At 43.7% G+C, this 19,445-nt stretch overlaps 2 protein-coding genes across 3 annotated transcripts in view; one reads left to right on the top strand and one right to left on the bottom strand.

The window, feature by feature from the left end:
• Positions 1–500: 500 nt before the first annotated feature.
• On the bottom strand, positions 501–18,327 carry GGPS1 (geranylgeranyl diphosphate synthase 1). 2 transcript variants are annotated; one of them, XM_042895303.1, is made up of 4 exons: positions 18,204–18,327; positions 11,594–11,684; positions 3,177–3,247; positions 501–1,647 (listed from the first exon to the last, which is right to left on the bottom strand). In XM_042895303.1, the coding sequence occupies exons 2-4, from the start codon at positions 11,658–11,660 to the stop codon at positions 886–888; spliced, it is 900 nt and encodes a 299-aa protein (XP_042751237.1). In that variant the 5' UTR covers positions 11,661–11,684; positions 18,204–18,327; the 3' UTR covers positions 501–885. The 2 variants fall into 2 exon arrangements, with proteins under 2 accessions (XP_042751237.1, XP_042751238.1); XM_042895304.1 differs by lacking the exons at positions 3,177–3,247; positions 18,204–18,327 and having other exon boundaries at positions 11,594–11,673.
• Positions 18,328–18,857: 530 nt separating this feature from the next.
• Positions 18,858–19,445, top strand: part of ARID4B (AT-rich interaction domain 4B) — an 85,497-nt gene continuing 84,909 nt past the window's right edge. The window contains exon 1 of the mRNA XM_042886416.1: positions 18,858–18,936. The gene's annotated coding sequence lies outside the window, so the exon portion shown is untranslated. The remainder of the gene's footprint in view (positions 18,937–19,445) is intronic.

Raw genomic sequence — 19,445 nt, 5'->3', positions numbered from 1 at the left:
CTGTGCTGCTACTTGCAGTTAGATCTTTGAGATCTAGTGCTTATGTTTCAGTCCCACGCTAGAAAATATTTGACTGAAAAAAAAAAAAACAAAAACAAAAACCCAACAACATAATGATCAAAAACCAGTCAACTGAAATTATTCAACGCAGAACTGAAAATGGTGGCAAATTCAAAATGAAAGTGATGGAAATTTTTCCCTAAGATAAATAGAAGTTTCTATTGAGCTCCCTTCTCAATCTAAGCATTAGTCTCATTTGGACATAAAGCATTTTAACAATTTGCATTCCCCTGAAATATCCTCAGATACTGGATAGAATATTCATATTAGAACTAAGTATATCTATCTATCTACCAGAACTAAGAAGATCTATCTGATTTTCACAACTCTTAACATCCATAACGCAACATCAGTATATGCATTGAGGTTGTGAGCATCTTTTTTTATTGAACACCATATATTTTGGTTTACTAGAGTGTTGTTTAAAAACACGCAAGCCACTTGGGTCAATCAGATTTAATTTAATAAAGATTTTCAGCCAGAAACTTACAGTTTGTTGAAGATATACTATGACCTGTGAAATTTCTAGGGCTGAAGTAATGCCAATGTTTGTGTAAAAATCCATATTCAAAGTTTGTTTCAATTCTAGTATGTTTTGAAGACATCTGCAAGCAGGTACAATTAAGACTGTATATATAAGGTATACTGCAGTACTCAGTGATCATTTTCACATAATCAGTGATTTATTTTCAACGTACATTTTTGCCATGTGGCAACATAGTAGTTGTAAGTGAGACTGACTGTCACAGCTTTCAGATAACCTTTTACCTGTTTAAATAAAAAAAAAAAAAAAAAAAAAAAAAGTTTCCATTCATCCCCAGGAGATTAATTGTCATTTTCTTTGAACATTTTGCTCAGCTGTTCCACTAGCGCTACAAGCTCAGGGTTTCCCCCAAGTGATTCAATTTGTTTATAGGCTTCAGATTCAAGCTCTTTCAGTGTATTCCGAGTGTACTCAAATGAACCCACGTTTTCGAGGTAATGCACGCAGTATTTTTTTATATCTATGTTTTCTGTCCTTTGACGCAAAATGTTTTGCACCTGTGTACTTTCAGGTTTTGACCAAATTGCATGAATAGTTGGGAATGAGAACTTGCCCTCAGTTAAGTCTTCACAAAAACTCTTGTTTTCACTATATTCTTTGGAGTGCAGGTTGGCATAGTCATCTCTTATTTGGAAGAAGAGACCAAGTGTGTTAAGAAGTGGTTTTAAGTCTTTCTTATAATTTGAGAAGAGCTGCATGAGGCCTACAGCTAATCCAAAGAGACCGCCTGTCTTCTGCAGTACCATAGCTTTGTATTCAGCTTCTGTAGGGCAGGTGTAAGTATCCCTCCAGTAAATGTCCAAGCCTTGACCTTTATGGAGTTCCAGTAGCTGACGAGTAAAAACTTTAACAGCATCTGGGTGATCAAGGGTTAAAACCTTCTCTAAGCCAAGGAAATACACATAATTAGCACAGTTGATTACAGATGGAATTCCATAGATACTGTGTGCCACTGGAAAGCCCCGTCGTAGCTTTGAGTTATCTTCAATATCATCCACAAGTAGGCTTGCATTGTGTAACATCTCTGTCACTTCAATAATAACCTATTACAAGAAGAGAAAATGATTATCTCCTGCATTTTTTCCAGCAAACTATCTAGCATTCAGTAACCACTATCCAAAAGGTTAAAACCTGAAACCCAGCAATCTAATTGTTTGCTTGCCCAAGATAATGACTCTGAGAGCAAACTATTTGAGCACTAATTACTCAGCTTTGAGATAGAAGTGAGGCCTACTTCAACTTGTAAAGATACTGTTGTCTATTGATTTTAAAATCATGAAGGATAGAGTACTTATAAAAAGCAACATTGCAATACCTATTTTTCTGAATGCTGACTCAGTCCATTATGTCATTCCCAATACTGTCAGGAAAGTTCATCATTAGATAAGCCTATTCTAGCATTTCTCATTAGTCTATTTCATATCACTTAGTTTGTGGACTCCTGCAGTTTCTGGATATTTAAGGTTGAATTGAAATAATTTAGGATGTGCTTCATGACTGCGAATTACCTCTTGAACTTCCATTAAAGACAGCATCAAAAATATCTTAGAGTTGAATGTGAGGAGGGAGGAAGTTCAGACAGCAGAAAAAAAAAACCCTTATTTTCTAGAAGACAACAGGAAGTTGTCTGAGGAAGTGAAAAAACTGCACTTCATAATGAAAGCAGACCGGCATGCTTTCTTAAAAACTAAACCTAACTCACCAGCAGCTGCTGCAATGTAACTTTCAACAGACGGATTTTGCTACTTGAGCACTACGAAGCATCACACTTAGCCCATCCTAAAGAGGACTCCTTTACACACACTAATGGCCTACCTGCTCATTAATGAATTTATTTAGGGACCAGATGGGTGTCAAGAAAAAAACAGTTATTTGAATTCCCTACTTTACCTTGGATACAGAGAATCTCTTGCACCCTAAGTATACAGTTTGGCGTAACTGTAGTCTAGCCAAAAGGAAAATTTTGCATTTCAAAAGCCACCGCCTTTGAACACACAGCCATGCATCTTGCATAGATTTGTCCAAAAGAAAAAGGGAAGGATTATTCTCGATGAAGTGCTTCACACTGGGTAATAAGGGGCTCTAAACTGTAGAAGTCTGCCATTTAAGGCCCGGAACAAGAAATGGTTTATAAAGGTTTAAAGGTTCACCTGACTACTGACTTTGATATTCTTGTATCAAAATCATACGACTTTGTTCTCAGTCACTGTATTTGTAGGGCTTACAAAGTAACTGTCTAGCTTCCTTTGCAAGTCATTGAAAACTCATTCCCATTGTTAATAACTGAAGTGAGTAACAATACTAGTTGCTCCTTCTACCACTCAGAAGGTTGAGCTTAGGTAGAAAGCATGTAACTATTCTACTTCAGACAAGTCACTGAAATCATACCTTCAGTGTTAAACCATAACTTTAGTGCAAAGCTTTGGCTATTTTCCTTAACTTGTACTTTCAGGTACTCAGGAATGATGTATTGTAAATGATCAGAAGTCTTAAATGCATTACACTAAGTACAATCTGTAGCTGACAATCTTGGAAGAAAGGTAAGAGCCTTGTAAAAATAATTAGTTAGTACCTGTATTTTATCTTCTGGAACATTAAGCCAGTGATTGAAGGCCTGTGACAATTTGGTTCTTACTTGCTTACCTACAATTAGAAAAAAAAAAAAAAAAGAAAAATCAAAGTCCAGTGTTAAATGCATCTTTATCTTAACAGCTGTAACTAATTTGAGACCAGTAAGCTGCTAAAAGCATGACCACTTCAAAGGGCAAAATACATTAAAGAAAGATTGTAGCTTGTTTCCTCATTGTATAAGCCTTAGAATTGAAGTTGCTGATAGCTGCAAACATTTCACAGTAATACACAAACAATGATATAAAAACGTGTATTTACATGTTACTGCAATTAGTCTTGGCAATTTAGTTAGCCAATTTAGTTAGATCATGATTCTGTTCGTAACCTCTACAAATAGATTTACTGCTTCTGGAAGCAAGTCCTAATTTGTTTGGCAGAGGAAACTTTCCTCCTGTTTCAGAGGAAAGAAAGGTAAGATTAGAAATCCAAATTTAGTGTTGAAACAAGTGTTAAAACAAGTGTTAAAATTCAATCTAGATACATTTTACCTGGAGGAGTTGATTTTAATTCAAGTTATCCTATAAATTATTGATGCCAGCTTTCTTTAATACATTGCTAGGGGTCACATACAAGTTTTCATTTAGTGCGTCTATTGATGATCAATAGGAAATTGTTCAATAAAGTCACCTCCTGTGCAGCTCTGAACTTCAACTCAGCTGAGTCTAATATCTTCTATTAACAGCAAAACAGGCTTAGACAGAGTTCTGCAGCCTTAGCTCATCTCAATGAGCCACTTAAAAGCTATTACAAATAAACTTCAGAGCAGTGCAACCTATCTACTGGATTCCATATTACTCAAGACCTACTGAGAGACATAACTGAAGAATGATTCTGCAATATGAGTTTTCATGTTAATGATGCCACCCTGCTGTAGCACTGAACAAGTTTCAACATTTGAATGCCTCCCTGCGGATTCTCTCTGTTGTTGTGTGATCAGACATACAGAATGGAAAAATAAACATGGATAGATTAAATGATAAATCGTGGAAAAGAACAGGATTTATCCTTATCAAGTCGCCAGCAGGTAAGCTGGTGGTAAGATTGTGGTTTGGGTTCTGTAGTGGAGGTGGTAATCTTCCTCAGTTGCTCAAAGGGCTTCAATTTTTGCTTGGTCTCCATTTTCCATTACTTCTCACCATCTTTTGGTTTTCATCAGAAATTCACATTCACATTCAGTTCAAATTCAATCACAAATTCACTGATTTAAAAGTTCATTATTTTAACATGGGCAACCAGAGCTCAAGTTCAAATAGAAAATTAGAATGGCACCCAAGATTTTAAAAGCCCCTCACATTAGCTAAGCACCAGCACTACTTCAAGTTAGGCTTCTTTCTGACAACAGCTCCTGCAAATGCCAAGGATTTGAAATATTACCAATATTCAGATTTTTTTTACCCACTATGTGGGCAGATCAGATTTTGGCCAAATCTGTTCCCTGACCAGACTTGCTACCCAGTCATCACCACCAAATACTGCACAAACCAGGGCAGAAATGTCCTGCAGAGGTTTTTGTTTTTTATTTCCTTCTAATAATAATTGCACGAGTTAACTGAAGAGAAAATAATCCCTCAAAATATTGAAAACAACTGTTACAAACACATGCCAAGCTGCATGGCTTGCTAAGTACAAAAGAATAATTCACTGAGTCCATAAAAAGAATTAGTCACAGATAATGTCATATTACAGATGTATACCTTATCTACAGCCATTTACATACTTCTGAATTACATTGATAAAAACAATTGCAATAAAAAAATAGGCTGCTAATTCTGTTTTTTGAAATGTATTTACTAGAAAATAAGCTTACAGAAATGCTACAAGTTCAGTAACCAGTTATTTCATCATGAAGTACATAAGTACTAGCATATAGTCTAAATGGACTCTTAATATGCACAGTGGATTTTGCCATTTAGTTCCTCAGTACAGACAGCATTTAACTGTTAGACTTGTCTACCTTGAACACCAAGGCTGTCTAGACAAAGGCTATTTATGGAAAAACCACTATCTGTACAGTAAAACATTCATCTTTACTTTTATAGGTACAGATTTGCTTGTGTGAGCCCTATTACTGTTTCATAAATGATACTGTATCATGTTCTGAAGTCAATCCTACCACGTCTATTTGATATTAAAGCAATTTTCGTATGCATGTTTTATGCCTACAGTCACACTACGATGGCAGCAGATCAGATCCTTTTAATAGGAATGGATAGGAATGGGAGGATAGGAATGGGAGGGTGGTTGGACTAGATGATCTTACAGGTCGTTTCCAACCTTGTGATTCTGTGATTCTGTGTGATTCTGTAATATTGGTCTTAGAAGACTAGATATATTGGTACTCTGTTCCTTTACTTCTGCCTCCATCCCTAAAACCCTAAATTATGCAAGACACAGCCCACAGATGTTATGATAAAATTAAAAGGATTAGGACTTAATGCTACCAGAATAATTCACTTTTTCTTCTCCACTGTTCCATGTCACTACACTGCTGACTAGTCAAAGGAGAGTATTGTAAAACTGAAGACTATCAAGATCTAACTTCCAAAATTAGCAGCTCTGCCTCCTGTACAGTCATAATTACAGACATTACTGAAACAAACTTTTAACAAAGTTATGCAGAATGTAGTCAGTTTGATCTGCTGAGGATCCCAACAGTACCTTCGTCAAGTGACAACTGTGCAAAACTTGTCTTCTCATTAGCAAAGCTGAGTGGACAAGCAAGGTAAGAGGAAAAAATAGAACATAACAGATTCACTCTGACAAAAATTCTCCATAGGGAAAAAATACGAATTTCCTATTCTTGAAACAAAGATCCACTTAGTGATGTCACTCTGAGGACAATCCCACCTCCTTAGGCAGAGGAGAGCTGCTTCTCTATGAGACTAACTACACATGTGTATGTATGATTTTCTCCTGACAGAGTACAGACCTCAGACTCAGACCTCCTGCTCTGAACAGGCTGCTGATCAGTATTTCTTTGCTCACACTGCATTAATATGACCTCAAACTATGCCCTTCAGGCAGAACCCCACTTAGATTGAGGGTACGTAAAAGGGATAGAACAGCATGAGAAAGAGCAGAGGGACCATCAACCCAGCCCTCATTAGAGCCTTGCTAAGCTTATTCAACTCATTACTGCAGCAGAAAACTGCCTGCTTTTTGCTAGGTTAGCTTTCTGCCAGCTTTATGTACTGTATCAGCTTTATGAAGTGGGTCTGCTCAAGTTAGTACAGGCTAAGCAGCAGACGCTGAGAGACAGGAGAAAGAGGACCCTTCTGGATGAAGCAAGCCATTATATTACCTCAGTTTTATTGTACACTTTCATATTTAGCTCTGCCATCTGATGGGTTAGGGCTAAACAGGTCTGTGCAGATCTTCCCACACAGCTATGGGAACACTACTGCCATACTATGTGAACTGCAGGCCTACACTTTCAAACCTAGGCAGCCACTTGGGACAGACTGAGGATTATCTACGTTAACCCCACACCCTGTTCAAAATAGGATTAACTAGTTCAGCACTGAGATTCTATTTTTCGCCTTGTTCTGTCCTCTCAGGATCCCCAGTTCCACCATCCCACAGTCACATTGGACACAGTTGCTTCCACCCTTCACACACCAACCAATTATTCCATGTTTGGAGGTGTGAAGTCCAGCAAAACACCTTCCCTCACCAACTCCTTGATCCTGTGTTAAGGAGTGGTCCTCAATGCATTCCCAAAAACTGACTGGATTGCCTACGCCCTCCTGTGTTGCTGCTTCTACAAGATACTAAGGTACTGAGCTATTCCACATCCAATATCACAATTAAATCACAACCCTACAATTGCATGCAGACCTCTAATTCATCCTTTTTATTCTCCACAGTCACTTTGCAGAGGTATTTAGTCCTACAGATTCCCCAGGATGTTTGAGAACTTCCCCCATCATGCTGCCCTTTTACTGTTTCCTTATTTTAGTGCATATATCTGAGGTGGGTTCCCTCCAGCTGTATTCATTAGAGGATCTCTTGTCTCCATCAGCCTATACCTTCCGCTTGCTAGTTTACCATTTCCTTACTTTATTTCGGGTATTGTCACTTTTAGTGTAAGTCTCTCCTCACCACATTGGTCAGCCTGTTGGCAGACATATTTCTGGGCTGACTTGGGCTGGTGGAACCCATCTCCTCCTAGGAGTTCTTAATCCACAAAGACAGTCATAAAACCCAAATCCCTGCTGCTGATATCAGCTGGGCAACTAACTGGTTATTGACATGAATGGTCTATTCTTTTTCATAGTAAGGAAGGGCTCAAAGATCAAGAAAAAACACTTGGTCTCCTGTGCCTTTGTCTCTCACTCTGAAAGCCTTTTAATTGTGTTTGAAAAACTCCAGGTAACCCTTGGCTATACCCATTAGTCTTACGTGAAAGAGGTATAGGGTTCAGGTGCCTGATGATGAAACACACTGCGTGTAGTCTCTCCAGAACATCCCTCTCCTGAGTTAAGATAACAGCTCAGATGGTGGCCTCTGTCCCCTGCAGGAAGCAGCCTCCCTACTACTATCACTTGATGTTCACACCTAATGCTGTGCTGTACAGAGCTTCTAGCCACTTGTTTTCTTTCAGTGCAATGAACTTATGTGACAAATGCATATATGCATGAGATACAGGAATCTCCTTTGGTGTCAGAAACCATGAGCTCCCTCCCTTCACTACTGTGGAGATCTCCATTTTGCAGCCTGACATGCATTCTTCCTGCCCCTCTTTCAATATACACAGGGCTCTTGAATCTTCAGGCTCTTGCAGAAGATCCTGTCCATCTCCTTCTAGTTATTTCTGATGCTGTGCAGCCTGCTGAACCTCTTCCACTTGTCTTTTGCTTGGTGGAAGCAAGTTTTCCACCACTGCACCATTTGGAGGGCAAGGACACTACTTTCTCCTGATCTACTGGTATGCCCAAGCATCCCAGCAGTGCAAGAACTGAAACTCTCAGGAACTTGGCCTAAACTGAGGGCTCTGATGAGCAAGATGCAGTTGCTCCAGTGGTAGGGATCATGCCCTGTGGCACATCACCACCATTCTTAAGCACATTTGTGCTGCCCTCAGTTTCCAGTCCCCTTCTGTGTGAACTGAGCACCTATATCTGTTGGCTGCCTCCCAGCTGTACTCTCTTTTAAAAGAAATTTTAAAAAAGTGAGAAAAAAAGTGTACTTGCTATTAAAATAATGATGTTTCAGTAATTATAAGAGAAACACCACCTTAATCTTGCTACTGCTGCTTCGTAACTCCTTCACCAAACTGGTCAAGTTCAACAACTCAGCAGAAAAAGCTGAAAAAACAAGAGCCAGTCTTGATTGTTTAGCAAGCTAAATAAGCCTGGAGCAATACATGTGAAAGGGAAAATGCAGTTGTGAATAGGATCAGAATCTACTCTTTTCAATTACAAGCTGTTGATCCAGTCACTTTTACTGCAACTGAAAGCCCATATACTCGTTAGTGCTGCATAAACAGATACTGTTGTTAACTCAGCTACTTGGAGAAGGAAGATGCTTCATCATCTGTGTGAATTTTCAAGACAAACCACATTATTGGCATTTCTGAAATTTATTGCTGCTTACTGTACTTTGTTTACCCATATAAATGACAGAAAACTAGACTGAGCAGAGTACAAACTACTATGGCAATTTTATGTACAAAATGATTTTACAACAAAGTTAGTATTGGGTACCTCCTGATACAGTAAGTTCTGTTAATTCATGTTTATTCTGTCACTATCATACTGGCAGTTAAAATAACAACAACTTAAAAAAGATTCCTTAAGCCTACTAGTTCTTCTAGCCAAAATTCAAAGACACAGACAAGCTTAGAGCTTAGGTATCAGCCCCAAAAAATTACCATTAAAGTCCTATTGGATTAACATCAAACAGTCAACCTCCTCTTGTATCAGGGGATTAACCCTTAGCATTGTTATAGAAGTTTGCATTCTCACACTACAGGCAAGGTTAGGAGACACTTAAGTTTTTAAGCAATCTTAATGAAGATACCAAATTCCTCTTTGTGTAAGAGTTTGATATGCATCTAACTTCATTCAAGTTCTCATAGGTTATTAAAGCACTTAAGAGATTTTGCTTTTTAACTAGTCCTACAAGATAAGCAACTGCTTATTTGACTCACAGCCAAGCTTGCTCTAGAAGCCTCTCAGATGTGCCTACCCTTGTGCCACTTCACTGACAGGATAAAAGATGGGCTATTCTGTCAGGCAGGTTTTTTAACAGGTTAGGTGATAGATACCTTATCATTTGGTCATTGAGCTGAGAACTGGCACAAGAAGCAAGAGAATACCGCCAGAAGAAAGATGGAACAAAATCGCCTTTTTCAGCAAAGACTTGTTAGATTTGCTCAGGTACCTCATCTGGGCTCCACCCTAATTACGAACTGCTAGCATATGCCTCATTTTCCCTTCACCAAGCCTTGGTGTTCATACTGATGCCAAGGCTGACACAAGTAGCTGACTCCTACTGACCTGTGCTTGGCATAGCTGACTTGAGGCAAAGCTGGTGTTTCAAACCATCCAGCTGTATGATTAAATACAAGTGCTCCACAGGCACACAGCTTTTACCCGCCCAACTTAAAAGAATTCTTCTGTTCTGAATCACACCAATATTCCTGCATGGAGAAAAGTGTATCTTATCTCTCACCTTCTCAAAGCATAAATTAAATTAACAAGAGATCAACATGCTTCAGTGGACAATTGGATTTATGATACTTGAGCTTACACTGATGGTCCATATGAGATAAGCCATTAGGATACAGTGATTAAGGCTGAACACACAATGAAGTACAGGAATTTAGCCAGAGGAGTCAAGGTGGGAAGGTTAAACTAAATGCATAATGCAAAGTGAAAGCTAATTGAAGAACTATCAGTCAAGGACTTATACCTACAGTTGTTTTTTTGGTTTTGTTTTGTTTGTTTTTTTTTTGGGGGGGTGCACTTTGTGTATTATATATTTGCTTCATTGCTAGTCACTACAATTTTTTTTATTTTTTAAAAAGCAGCTGAAGACACAGAAGTGCTGTGATACATCTTTGCTTGTATTAGATAAACTAACCAAAAAATAACACTCTTAAAGGTTGTGCTGGAGAAAAGTAAATTTCTGCAAGACCAGATCTTAGAAAGCCCCTCGAAATATCTCAGAATCATTCTCAAATACATTTTCAAGAAAAAGCCACCATCCAGTTTAAATGCTGTCAGGAAATGGCAAACAAATTTCCTGGCATTAAAAAATGAGCGCTACTGCCAAATTCTCTCCTCCTCTAGGTTTTCAACGACAGCGCCTGGCAGCACAAAGTGCCAAGTCCATTGCAATCTCTAATGTAGACAAAATGAAACTGATATTTGTAGAGATGAATAATAAACCTCACTACACAGAGGTTACAGACCCACCATGCCGATACAAATATCAGTCTAAGTTTTGCTGCAGATGTACGAAGCCACTTAGTACTGTACTTGTGATTCGTTACGCTATTTGTCTTGATAAGTCTTCTATCCCCAGTCACATATAATTCTGGTCAGTTATCTTCCTTAATAACTGAGAAATATTATATACCCATTAACTCTGCCATTATTCAATACAAGTTGGATAGAAGTAAATGATGCAACAGCTCCCACAGCAAAGTTACTTCTAGAGTCACTGATAGCCTAATGTGGTCTTCCTGCTGCTTTAGGTGAACAGATGAGAGTCACAGCAAACAATATGACTATTTGTTCAGCAAAGAGGCTTTTGAGTGGCACATGCATACAGAAATTTTCTATCAAACTGCCTCCCGTATTCTGCTAAAATAGCTATTATTGAAGAGGGAAAACTTCATCTCAGTGTGTTGCTAATGGCCTGATACAACACAAGGACTGACAAGTCAAGTAATCCAGGACAGTCAAAATACTAAAACCTGGCTCTATACTCATCAGGGAGGAGAAATAACAATAACACAGACTATTTAAAACATACACACAGCCCATCAACTCCAGTACAGCAAGCTGTTAAGTGTTGAGCTGCGATGTTTCATCCTTCAGGAATAGCATCAGGTCTTCAGTACTTGCCTGTATCAGTTTCAGCAAGTAGCAAGTCAGCTACTCTGAATGGAGGGCAGAGCAACTGAAAGAAAACTATCTATGCTGCAGCAGACAAATGCAATTGCTACTGTATGAATCACCAGAAGGATAAGAAGGATAAGACAAGAGAAGAAAAAACAACAAATATAGAAAAATGTTAGCTTTAATTACTCTTAAACCCAAGTATCAAGAATGGATTGTATTTCCTAGGACAAATATGTTGTAAAAGTAACATTGGTATTTTGAAGTAACACAGTAAAAATAAACTTGCCTGGTAGTTGAAGTAAATACTGGTATGGCTCTAGGATTCTTTTAGATGTTTCATCCATCTCATCCATGTCTCTTTCATAAAAGGTAGTTTGCTGTTAAAGAAAGTGTTATTAACACTGTTTAGATTTAAACAAACAAACAAACAAACAAAAAGCCAAAACAACCAAGCAGTGAAGTAACAAAATAGAGGAGCAAGCATTCAGGAAAAAAAAATTAGCTGACCTCCATGCTAGGTGTAAGTGCTGCAGTTTTAAATACAATGGCGACTACAAAATTCACTGTGAAAGAAAAGTTTTATGGATGGCACTCAGACAAGAAGCAAACATATGTTTTAAGTACAGGTTTCTTTATTTATTCATGAGTAGTTTAAATCAACTCCTAGACTTTTATCTGTATCAGAGGGCTTAGATGAAAGAGAAACATTTAAAACATTAGCATTCACAACAATTGAGCCACACTGTAGATCCACGGAGAAGACACTCAGCACATACAAACCTTGCACAATTAATCTAATCAGACGTCCCTAAATGCTACACCCATACAAAAGTGCAGATACCTAAGAGCAGAAAATATACCTTACACCAATGCAGCTTAACTAAGTTGAAAACAAACTTGAGCCTTCTGACAGCATTCTTCAGTCCTCTTTTAGAAGACAGTAATGCATTGTTTCCTTGCCACTGCTTAAACACACAGTCATCTTTACATACGCTACATACATTGTATTCTTGCAATAAATCTTTTAGGATCCATTCCCTCCATAGCTCAACAATTATGTATTGATTATTTTTCAGTTCACATACGCTTTGATCATCCATATTTGCATTTTTTTCAGACTGTTTTCTATAATGGATCTTTTCCTCCTTTCACCTCTAGCCTTCCTTGCTGCACTGCAGATACAGCAGCTCAAAACAATTCTTCTAATGTCATTTTAAGACAGGAACTGCAGCAGCAGCACAGAGGCTCATGCTACTTCAGCAGTGCTTTTCAGCTATTCTGCTCCCTCCTCCCCTGAGCCATTCAATAGTTCTATAAATTATCAATAAAACTAACTAATTTAGAGTGAGTTTGTAAGCATGGACTGATGCATTTTTAATGTAGGAACATTAAGGGGAGTGGCTGACATGAGTGAAACATACTGTGTTCCACATTTGCTCAAAGTAATCCAGCAATAGTTTCCCACAAACAACTCAAAGGAGCGGTATTAAGATCATTGCTTCCCCTTAAGCTACCTGGACAAACTGGACCTTCCCCTGCCAGCAACAGCTCAGTCACTTCCTGCTTACTCCCATTCCCACCTTCTGGAGCCATAAATATTTGATATATTGATTTTTAGAGAGGGTATTTAAGCAAACATGGCTGCCACTGAAATGCAGGCATTTCCAGAAAGGTGCAGTCATGCATGCATGGTCTCTTAGCAGTAATGTCATAACAAGCAGTGCACCTTTCCATCACTTATCCCACGATATGCCAGCACAATTAGCTGTCAGGATCTGAACCAGGTTTGTATGACATCCTTAGCTCCCTGTTGTTCTCACATTATTAGCAGAGCTTCGGAGATTGGAACTGCTTTTAAGCCAGGACTGCCTCTGAGAGCATCAGCTGTAAAACTGCACCCTTATGTACCAAGGATAATCTCAACAGACTTCAGTGAGGAAGTGAAATAATAAGACTCTCACAGTCCACCATCTGATTTTTTAAGGAGAAAGAGGAACTTGTACAGATAGATGTGCAGAGACACCATCAAGTTGGCCACTTTCCTGTGACTATTACATGTCAAAAAGCCACACAGTTCAAAATTGAAAGTGCTTAGCTACCCAGCAGCACTGGGAGGAGATGGTGGGGCGGGAATTTCTTCTCTGTAACAGTTTCCCACTGATACAGTACCTACGGGCATTCAGTGAGCATGCATTGCAACATAAGAAAACAAAGACGACTGTAATCTAAAGATTACTTCCCATCCACTCTGACAAGTTGCCTAAAAGTACATCCTAAAATTCTTCCTATCCCCTGCAGTTCATTAGGAGGCTTCTCCCCTGTCTGTAGGTAACTAATGCACTATTCAAATCCTCAAACAGCTGGAAATTGGCTGGTATTACACCACATCAAATCATCTTTGTATCTTTTGGTGTCAAACTAATAGGAATGCTCCAAAATGCTGCTTATCTTAAAAAAATAAAAATCAAAAATTTCTCAAGGCACTTTTCCACAGATGCCTTTTTTTTTTTTTTTTTTAATAAAGCAGAAAAGCAAGATAGGTTATGGCTGAGCTTCATTTTTATTTTTCTTAAACAATGTAAAAAAAGCTCTAAAAATGATGGCAGCTTCCCTGGAATCACTGCAGCTAAGCTCCCAGGCTGCTGCACTGCCTCTAAATGAAGTACCTAACCTCTGCAAAGAAAGAGTGCAGTACTTAAAGAGGCACCTACATGGCTAATGCACTCATAAAAACGGGAACACTGGCCAGAGTTGCCCCAAAACTTATAGAAGAAAGAGATGCTTGACAAAAGATATCTAAATGAAGGTGCTTATCTAGAATACCACCAAGTGTGAGAGTAATATTGTGGTAACTTTTCACAAAGAGTCACATTTGACACACCTTGGGAAATGTGTGATATGTGAGTTATCCAACCCTCAATATTAAGGGTTTTCTGATGTGGTTACTGAGTGATTTACTTCAGAAACTCAGCTGCTGCAGAGAGCTTTCTCACAAAAATTTCAGTTAATGCCTCCCAACTTTCCTGTCAGCAGGAAGAAGTCAGGCAATAAGTGAAAGGGAACATAAAGTTGTTTGTTGGTTGTATGGTAACTGTTGAGTCACAGCCTGAACCACAAATTGATCACCTGAGGCAAGAACCTGGCCAGCCCTGGCAGCACAGGTGAAGGCAATTCAGCTGTGTGATCAGAGGGGTGGAGCCTGGCTGCACCTCTCTTTGACCTCATTTAAGGGCTGACTGCCACTAGGGAAAGATCTCTTTCAGGAGATCCCTCCTTTGTGGAGGTTTTCATTGTAAGCCTGAATTTTCCCTGTGTGATCCACAATGAGATGGTTTTGGACCTGCTCTGAAAGCTGGATGCTCACAAGTCCGTGGGGCTGGATGGATTGCACCCTAGTGTGCTGAGGGAGTTGGTGGATGTGGTTGCCAAGCTATTCTCCATCATTTTTTAGGCAGTCCTGGCTAACTGGGGATGTCCTAGGGGATTAGAGACTGGCAAACGTGATGCCTATCTTCAAAAAGGGCTGGAAAGATGATCTTGGTAGCTACAGACCTGTCAGACTCACCTCAGTGCCCAGGAAGGTTATGGAATGGATAATCTCGGGTGCCATCATGGACCAGTTAAAGGTTAACCAGAGGATGGTTAACCTAGGCCCAGTCAGCATGGGTTTATGAATTGTAGATCCTGTCTGACAAACCTGATTTCATTCTATGACAAGGTGACACACTTAGTGGATGGGGGTAAGGCTGTCAATGTGGTCTACCTGGGCTTCAGTAAGGCCTTTGACACTTTCCTCACAACTTTCTCATGGAGAAGCTGGCTGGCCACAGTCTGGATGGGCTCTGCTGGGTGAAACAGTGCCTGGATGGCCAGGCCCAAAGAGTTGTGGTCAATGGAGTTAAATTGGTGGCCAGTCATGAGTGGTGTCCCCCAGGGCTCGGTACTGGGACTGCTTCTATTTAACATGATTAATGATCTTGATGAGGGGATTGAGTGCGCCCTCAGTAAGTTTGCAGATGACACCAAGTTGGGAGTGTTGATCTGCCAGAAGAGAGAAGGGCACTACAGAGGGGAGAAGAACCTGGATAAACTGGATCAATGGGCCAAGGCAAACTGTATGAGGTTTCATAGGGCCAAGTGTCAGGTCCTGCATTTTGGTCACAACAACTCCAGGCAACCCTACAGGCTTTTGGAAGAGTGGCTGGAAAGCTGCCTGATGGAAACATTGGTGTGCTGATGGGCAGTAGGCTGAATGCAAGCCAGCAGTGTGCCCAGGTGGCCAAGAAGGCCAATGCATCCTGGCTTGTATCAGGAATGGTGTGGTGAGCAAGACTAGGAAAGTAATTCTGCCCCTGTACTCAGCAATGGTGTGGCTGCACCTTGAGTACTGCGCTCAGTTTGGGCACCTCAGTACAGAAAGGACATTGAGGTGCTGGAGCAGGTCCAAAGATAGGCAACAAGGCTTGTGAAGGGCTTGGAGAATGTGCTCTATGAGGAGAGAATGAAGGAACCGGGGCTCCTTAGTGTAGGGAAGAGGAGGCTGAGGGAGACCTTATTGTTCGCTTCCAATACCTGAAAGGTGCTTACAGCGAGAGTGGGGTCGGTCTCTTCTCACTGGTGACAGGACGATGGGAAATGGCCTCAAGTTGTGCCAGGGTAAGTTTAGGTTGGATATCAGGAAACACTTTCTTACAGAAAAGGTTGTTAAGCACTGGAATAGTCTTCCCTAGGGAGGTGGCTGAGTCACCGTCCCTGGATGTGTTTAAAAACTGGATGTGGTGCTCAGGGACATGATTTAGCAGAGGGTTGTTAGTTAGGGTAGTATGGTTAGGTTGTGTTTGGACTTGATGATTTTTAAGGTCTTTTCCAACATGAGTGATTCTATGATCTGAATACAGGTGAGCATTTCTTCTGTTTGTTTCTTTCCATTTCTCTATAATATTCTTTCCAACTGTAACATTAGTGAAACTGGAAGAAATGATTGCACCTGTCAGAGAGAAAAAAAAAAAAAAAAAAAAAAAAAAAACAACCCGGAACACTTGATGCTGTTCTGCTTAGTTCAGTTTCCTTTTGAACTCATACGTGCACCTGCTGTGTTTCAGTTCATGCACAGCTCGGTTCTTCTTCAGCAGTTCTTCCTTCTTTCCCTCACACAGCCCAGCTGCTGCAGGTATGGGCTCACAGCCACACCTCAGAGCCCGCAGCACTGCCCTAAGCTGCAGCAAGCTTTATCTCCAAGGATCTATACAGACTGGAAGGAGCAGTCCTCAAGAGCAGCCCTGCAGACAAGAACCTGGGGGTCCTGACAGATGAAAAACTTAACATGAGCCAGCAGTGTGCCCTTGCAGCTCAGAAAGCAAATGGTATCCTGGGCTCCATCAGAAGAAGCGTGGCCAGCAGGGACAGGGAGGTGATTGTCCCCCTCTACTCTGCTCATGAGGCCCCATTTGGAGTACTGTGTCCAGGTCTGGAGTCCCCAGTACAGGAAAGACAGAGAGCTCTTGGAGAGGGTCCAGAGGAGAGCCATGATCAGGGGACTGGAGCACCTCCCTATGAAGACAGGCTGAGGGAGCTGGGCTTGTTCAGCCTGGAGAAAAGAAGGCTGCGGGGTGACCTCAGTGCAGCCACTCAGTACCTAAAGGGAGCCTACAAACAGGAGGGGGATCAACTCTTTGAAAGGGTAGATAACTGCAGGACAAGGGGAAATGGTTTTAAGTTGAGGGAGGGAAGACTGAGGTTGGATGTCAGGGGGGAAATTCTTTACAGAGAGTGGTGAGGTGCTGGAACAGGCTGCCCAGAGAGGTTGTGGATGCCCCGGCCCTGGAGGTGTTCAAGGCCAGACTGGATGGGGCCCTGGGCAGCCTGGTCTAGTATTAAATAGGGAGGTTGGTGGCCCTGCATGTGGCGGAGGGGTTGGAGATTCGTGATCCTTTTGAGGTCCCTTCCAACCGGGGCCATTCTGTGATTCTGTAATCTCTTTGTAAAGGCAAAGGGCACTGAAGGCAGACAGCAGCACAGGCCTCTGGAACACAGAGTCTTCCTCAGACTTGGAACTGTGACCCGTGCACAGCAGTAAAGTAATGTGAGTTCTAAGCTACGTGTCAAGGAGGTTCTTCAGTTCAGAACTTCCCCTAAAACAGCTTTCTTCCATCCCATCCTTTAGACACTCCCACAAATCTCAAGGGGAGGACGAAGCCCGCTGAAGTTGGCAGGGCCAAACGCACACCTAACAAACAGAAGGCGGGCTGACGGGCAGCAGCGCCTCAGCAGTTCCAAGCACCGCACAGCCGCACGGGAACCCAAGCGGCGACGGAGCAGAGCGCCACGGCCGAAAGGCGCAGCTGTAGCGCGGCACTAACCGGGGCACCGCGCCGCGGCGGGCGGTGCAGAGTGAGGCCCGCGCACACACGGCAGTGGATGTGCACCGTCCCAGGGAGGCTGTAAGGGCTCCTAACCCGAGTTCGGGCAGGACGCCTGCCGTCGCAGCCCGCATTCTCATTCTAGTTAGAGCAGCGCTTCCTATCACCGTCTGGGTAGACGGAGCGAAACCTCACGCAGCTTTAGCGCACCGGCGGCAGGGCGGCAATTCGCTTCCTTTTCTACCACGCGGGGTTGCCCCGAGATGCACAGCCGAGCCACACGAGTGCCGTCACCGCCATGTTACGCGAACCAGACTGCAGCGCGCGGGGACGCCGCACCACCCCCTCTCGGGGCGGCCCCCCCCGGGGCGGGGAGGGGGGCGGGCCCTCCCCGCCACCCGGCTTCTTCCCGCTGGGGAGGACCGGCCTCGCTGCCGCCGCCGCCGCCGCCGCCCCCCCAGTCCGGGCACCTCCCACCCGGCTAGCAGCCAGGCAGCTCGAAAACGCTCCAACCGCCCCGGCTCTGTGGCCGCTCACCTCACTTTCAGCGGCGGCCCGAGCCGCACCCGCTCCGCTCCGGCAGTAGCAGCAGCGCCGCTCTGCTGGAAGAGCGCCGCCCTCTTCCGTTCCGCCGGGCGCCACCTTCCTCTCTTGGGGGAAAATGCGCCACCGGGGCCGCACCGCGCAGGCGCCGGCTGTGCCTCCTCCCTGAATTAGCATTCGGCCAAGGACTCGCCCCCTCGCGGCGGCCGCGCGCGGTGTGGTCTGGGATATGTAGTCCACGACCGGCGCTAAATCGCTTCTCTGTCCGAAACGAGAGGCGGTGAAGAACACCATCACCCATGAACCTCTTCGGCACCGAGTCTCAGTTTCCATAGAAGTGGAGAAAAATGACGTCAGTATTTCCGACGCAGTAGCCAATGAGGCTGAGGAGGGGGCGGGCTCTGAGTGCCGGAGCCCAATGGAGGAGGCGGGGAGAGGGGCGTGGCCCGGCCCGTCCGTCCGTCAGTCAGCCGCTCGGTGCGGGAGGGGGAGGGGGACCGAGAGGCTCCGAGCTCAGCAGTCACCGCCGCCGTCGCCGGGTCCGGGCGGGACGGATCGGATCGGCCCCGCCGCGCGCAGCAGCCGCGAGCAGAGCCGTTACGGAGCGCCGAGTGGGAGCCGAGGCCGGTGTGACGGGGACCCGGAGCCGAGAAGAGGCTTCGCCCCGCTCCCTTCGCTCCCCCCCGCCCGGGGTCGGGGAGCAGCGGGCGGGCGCCGCGGAACAAAGGTAACGGCGCGGGGCCGCGGGCAGAATACCTCTCCCCGCCGGCAGCGAGCGGGAGGCGTCGGGGGGGCGCGGGGCCGAGCCGCGACGGGGCGGGCGGGGGGAGGGGGGCGGTTGTTTTTCTCCTCGCGGCGCGATTGCGGCGGGACGCGGCGGCTCTGGGGCTTGGGGAGAGCGATCAGGGCCGCCTGGGCAGCCCCCCCTCAGCCCGCCCGCTGCCCTCGCACACACGCACACACACACACGTACCGCCGCTCCGTGTCCCCGCTGAGCAGGTCGGGCCCCTCTCTCCCCGCCCCCTCCCGGCCCCGCTCCCTTCTTTTCTTCTTCTTCCTTTTCTTCCCTGCCGCCGCCGCGGCCCTCCCTCCTTCTCTCCCTCCCTTCTCCTCCCCCCGCCCGGCCCCGGCCCGGAGTTGCGGCTGTTGCTCCCCAACTCCTGCGGCGGGTTCGGCGCTCCCTGTACGTGCGGAGGGGGGGGGGGGGGGGGGGGGGGGGGCGGGGGGGGGGGGGGG

Source organism: Lagopus leucura, unplaced genomic scaffold (assembly GCF_019238085.1).
Source record: "Lagopus leucura isolate 7727_CA_CO unplaced genomic scaffold, USGS_WTPT01 Super-Scaffold_73, whole genome shotgun sequence".
NCBI lineage: Eukaryota > Metazoa > Chordata > Aves > Galliformes > Phasianidae > Lagopus > Lagopus leucura.
Note: the sequence above shows the minus strand (reverse complement) of the source record. Positions and strands in the feature narration are given on the sequence as shown.

Coding starts and splice junctions, on each gene's coding strand:
- GGPS1 (XM_042895303.1), bottom strand. CDS start 11,660: ATGGATGAGATGGATGAAACATCTAAAAGAATCCTAGAGCCATACCAG. Junction 3,248..11,593: donor GTATTTACTTCAACTACCAG/GCAAGTTTATTT, acceptor TTCTAATTGTAG/GTAAGCAAGTAAGAACCAAA. Junction 1,648..3,176: donor TTCCAGAAGATAAAATACAG/GTACTAACTAAT, acceptor TTCTTGTAATAG/GTTATTATTGAAGTGACAGA.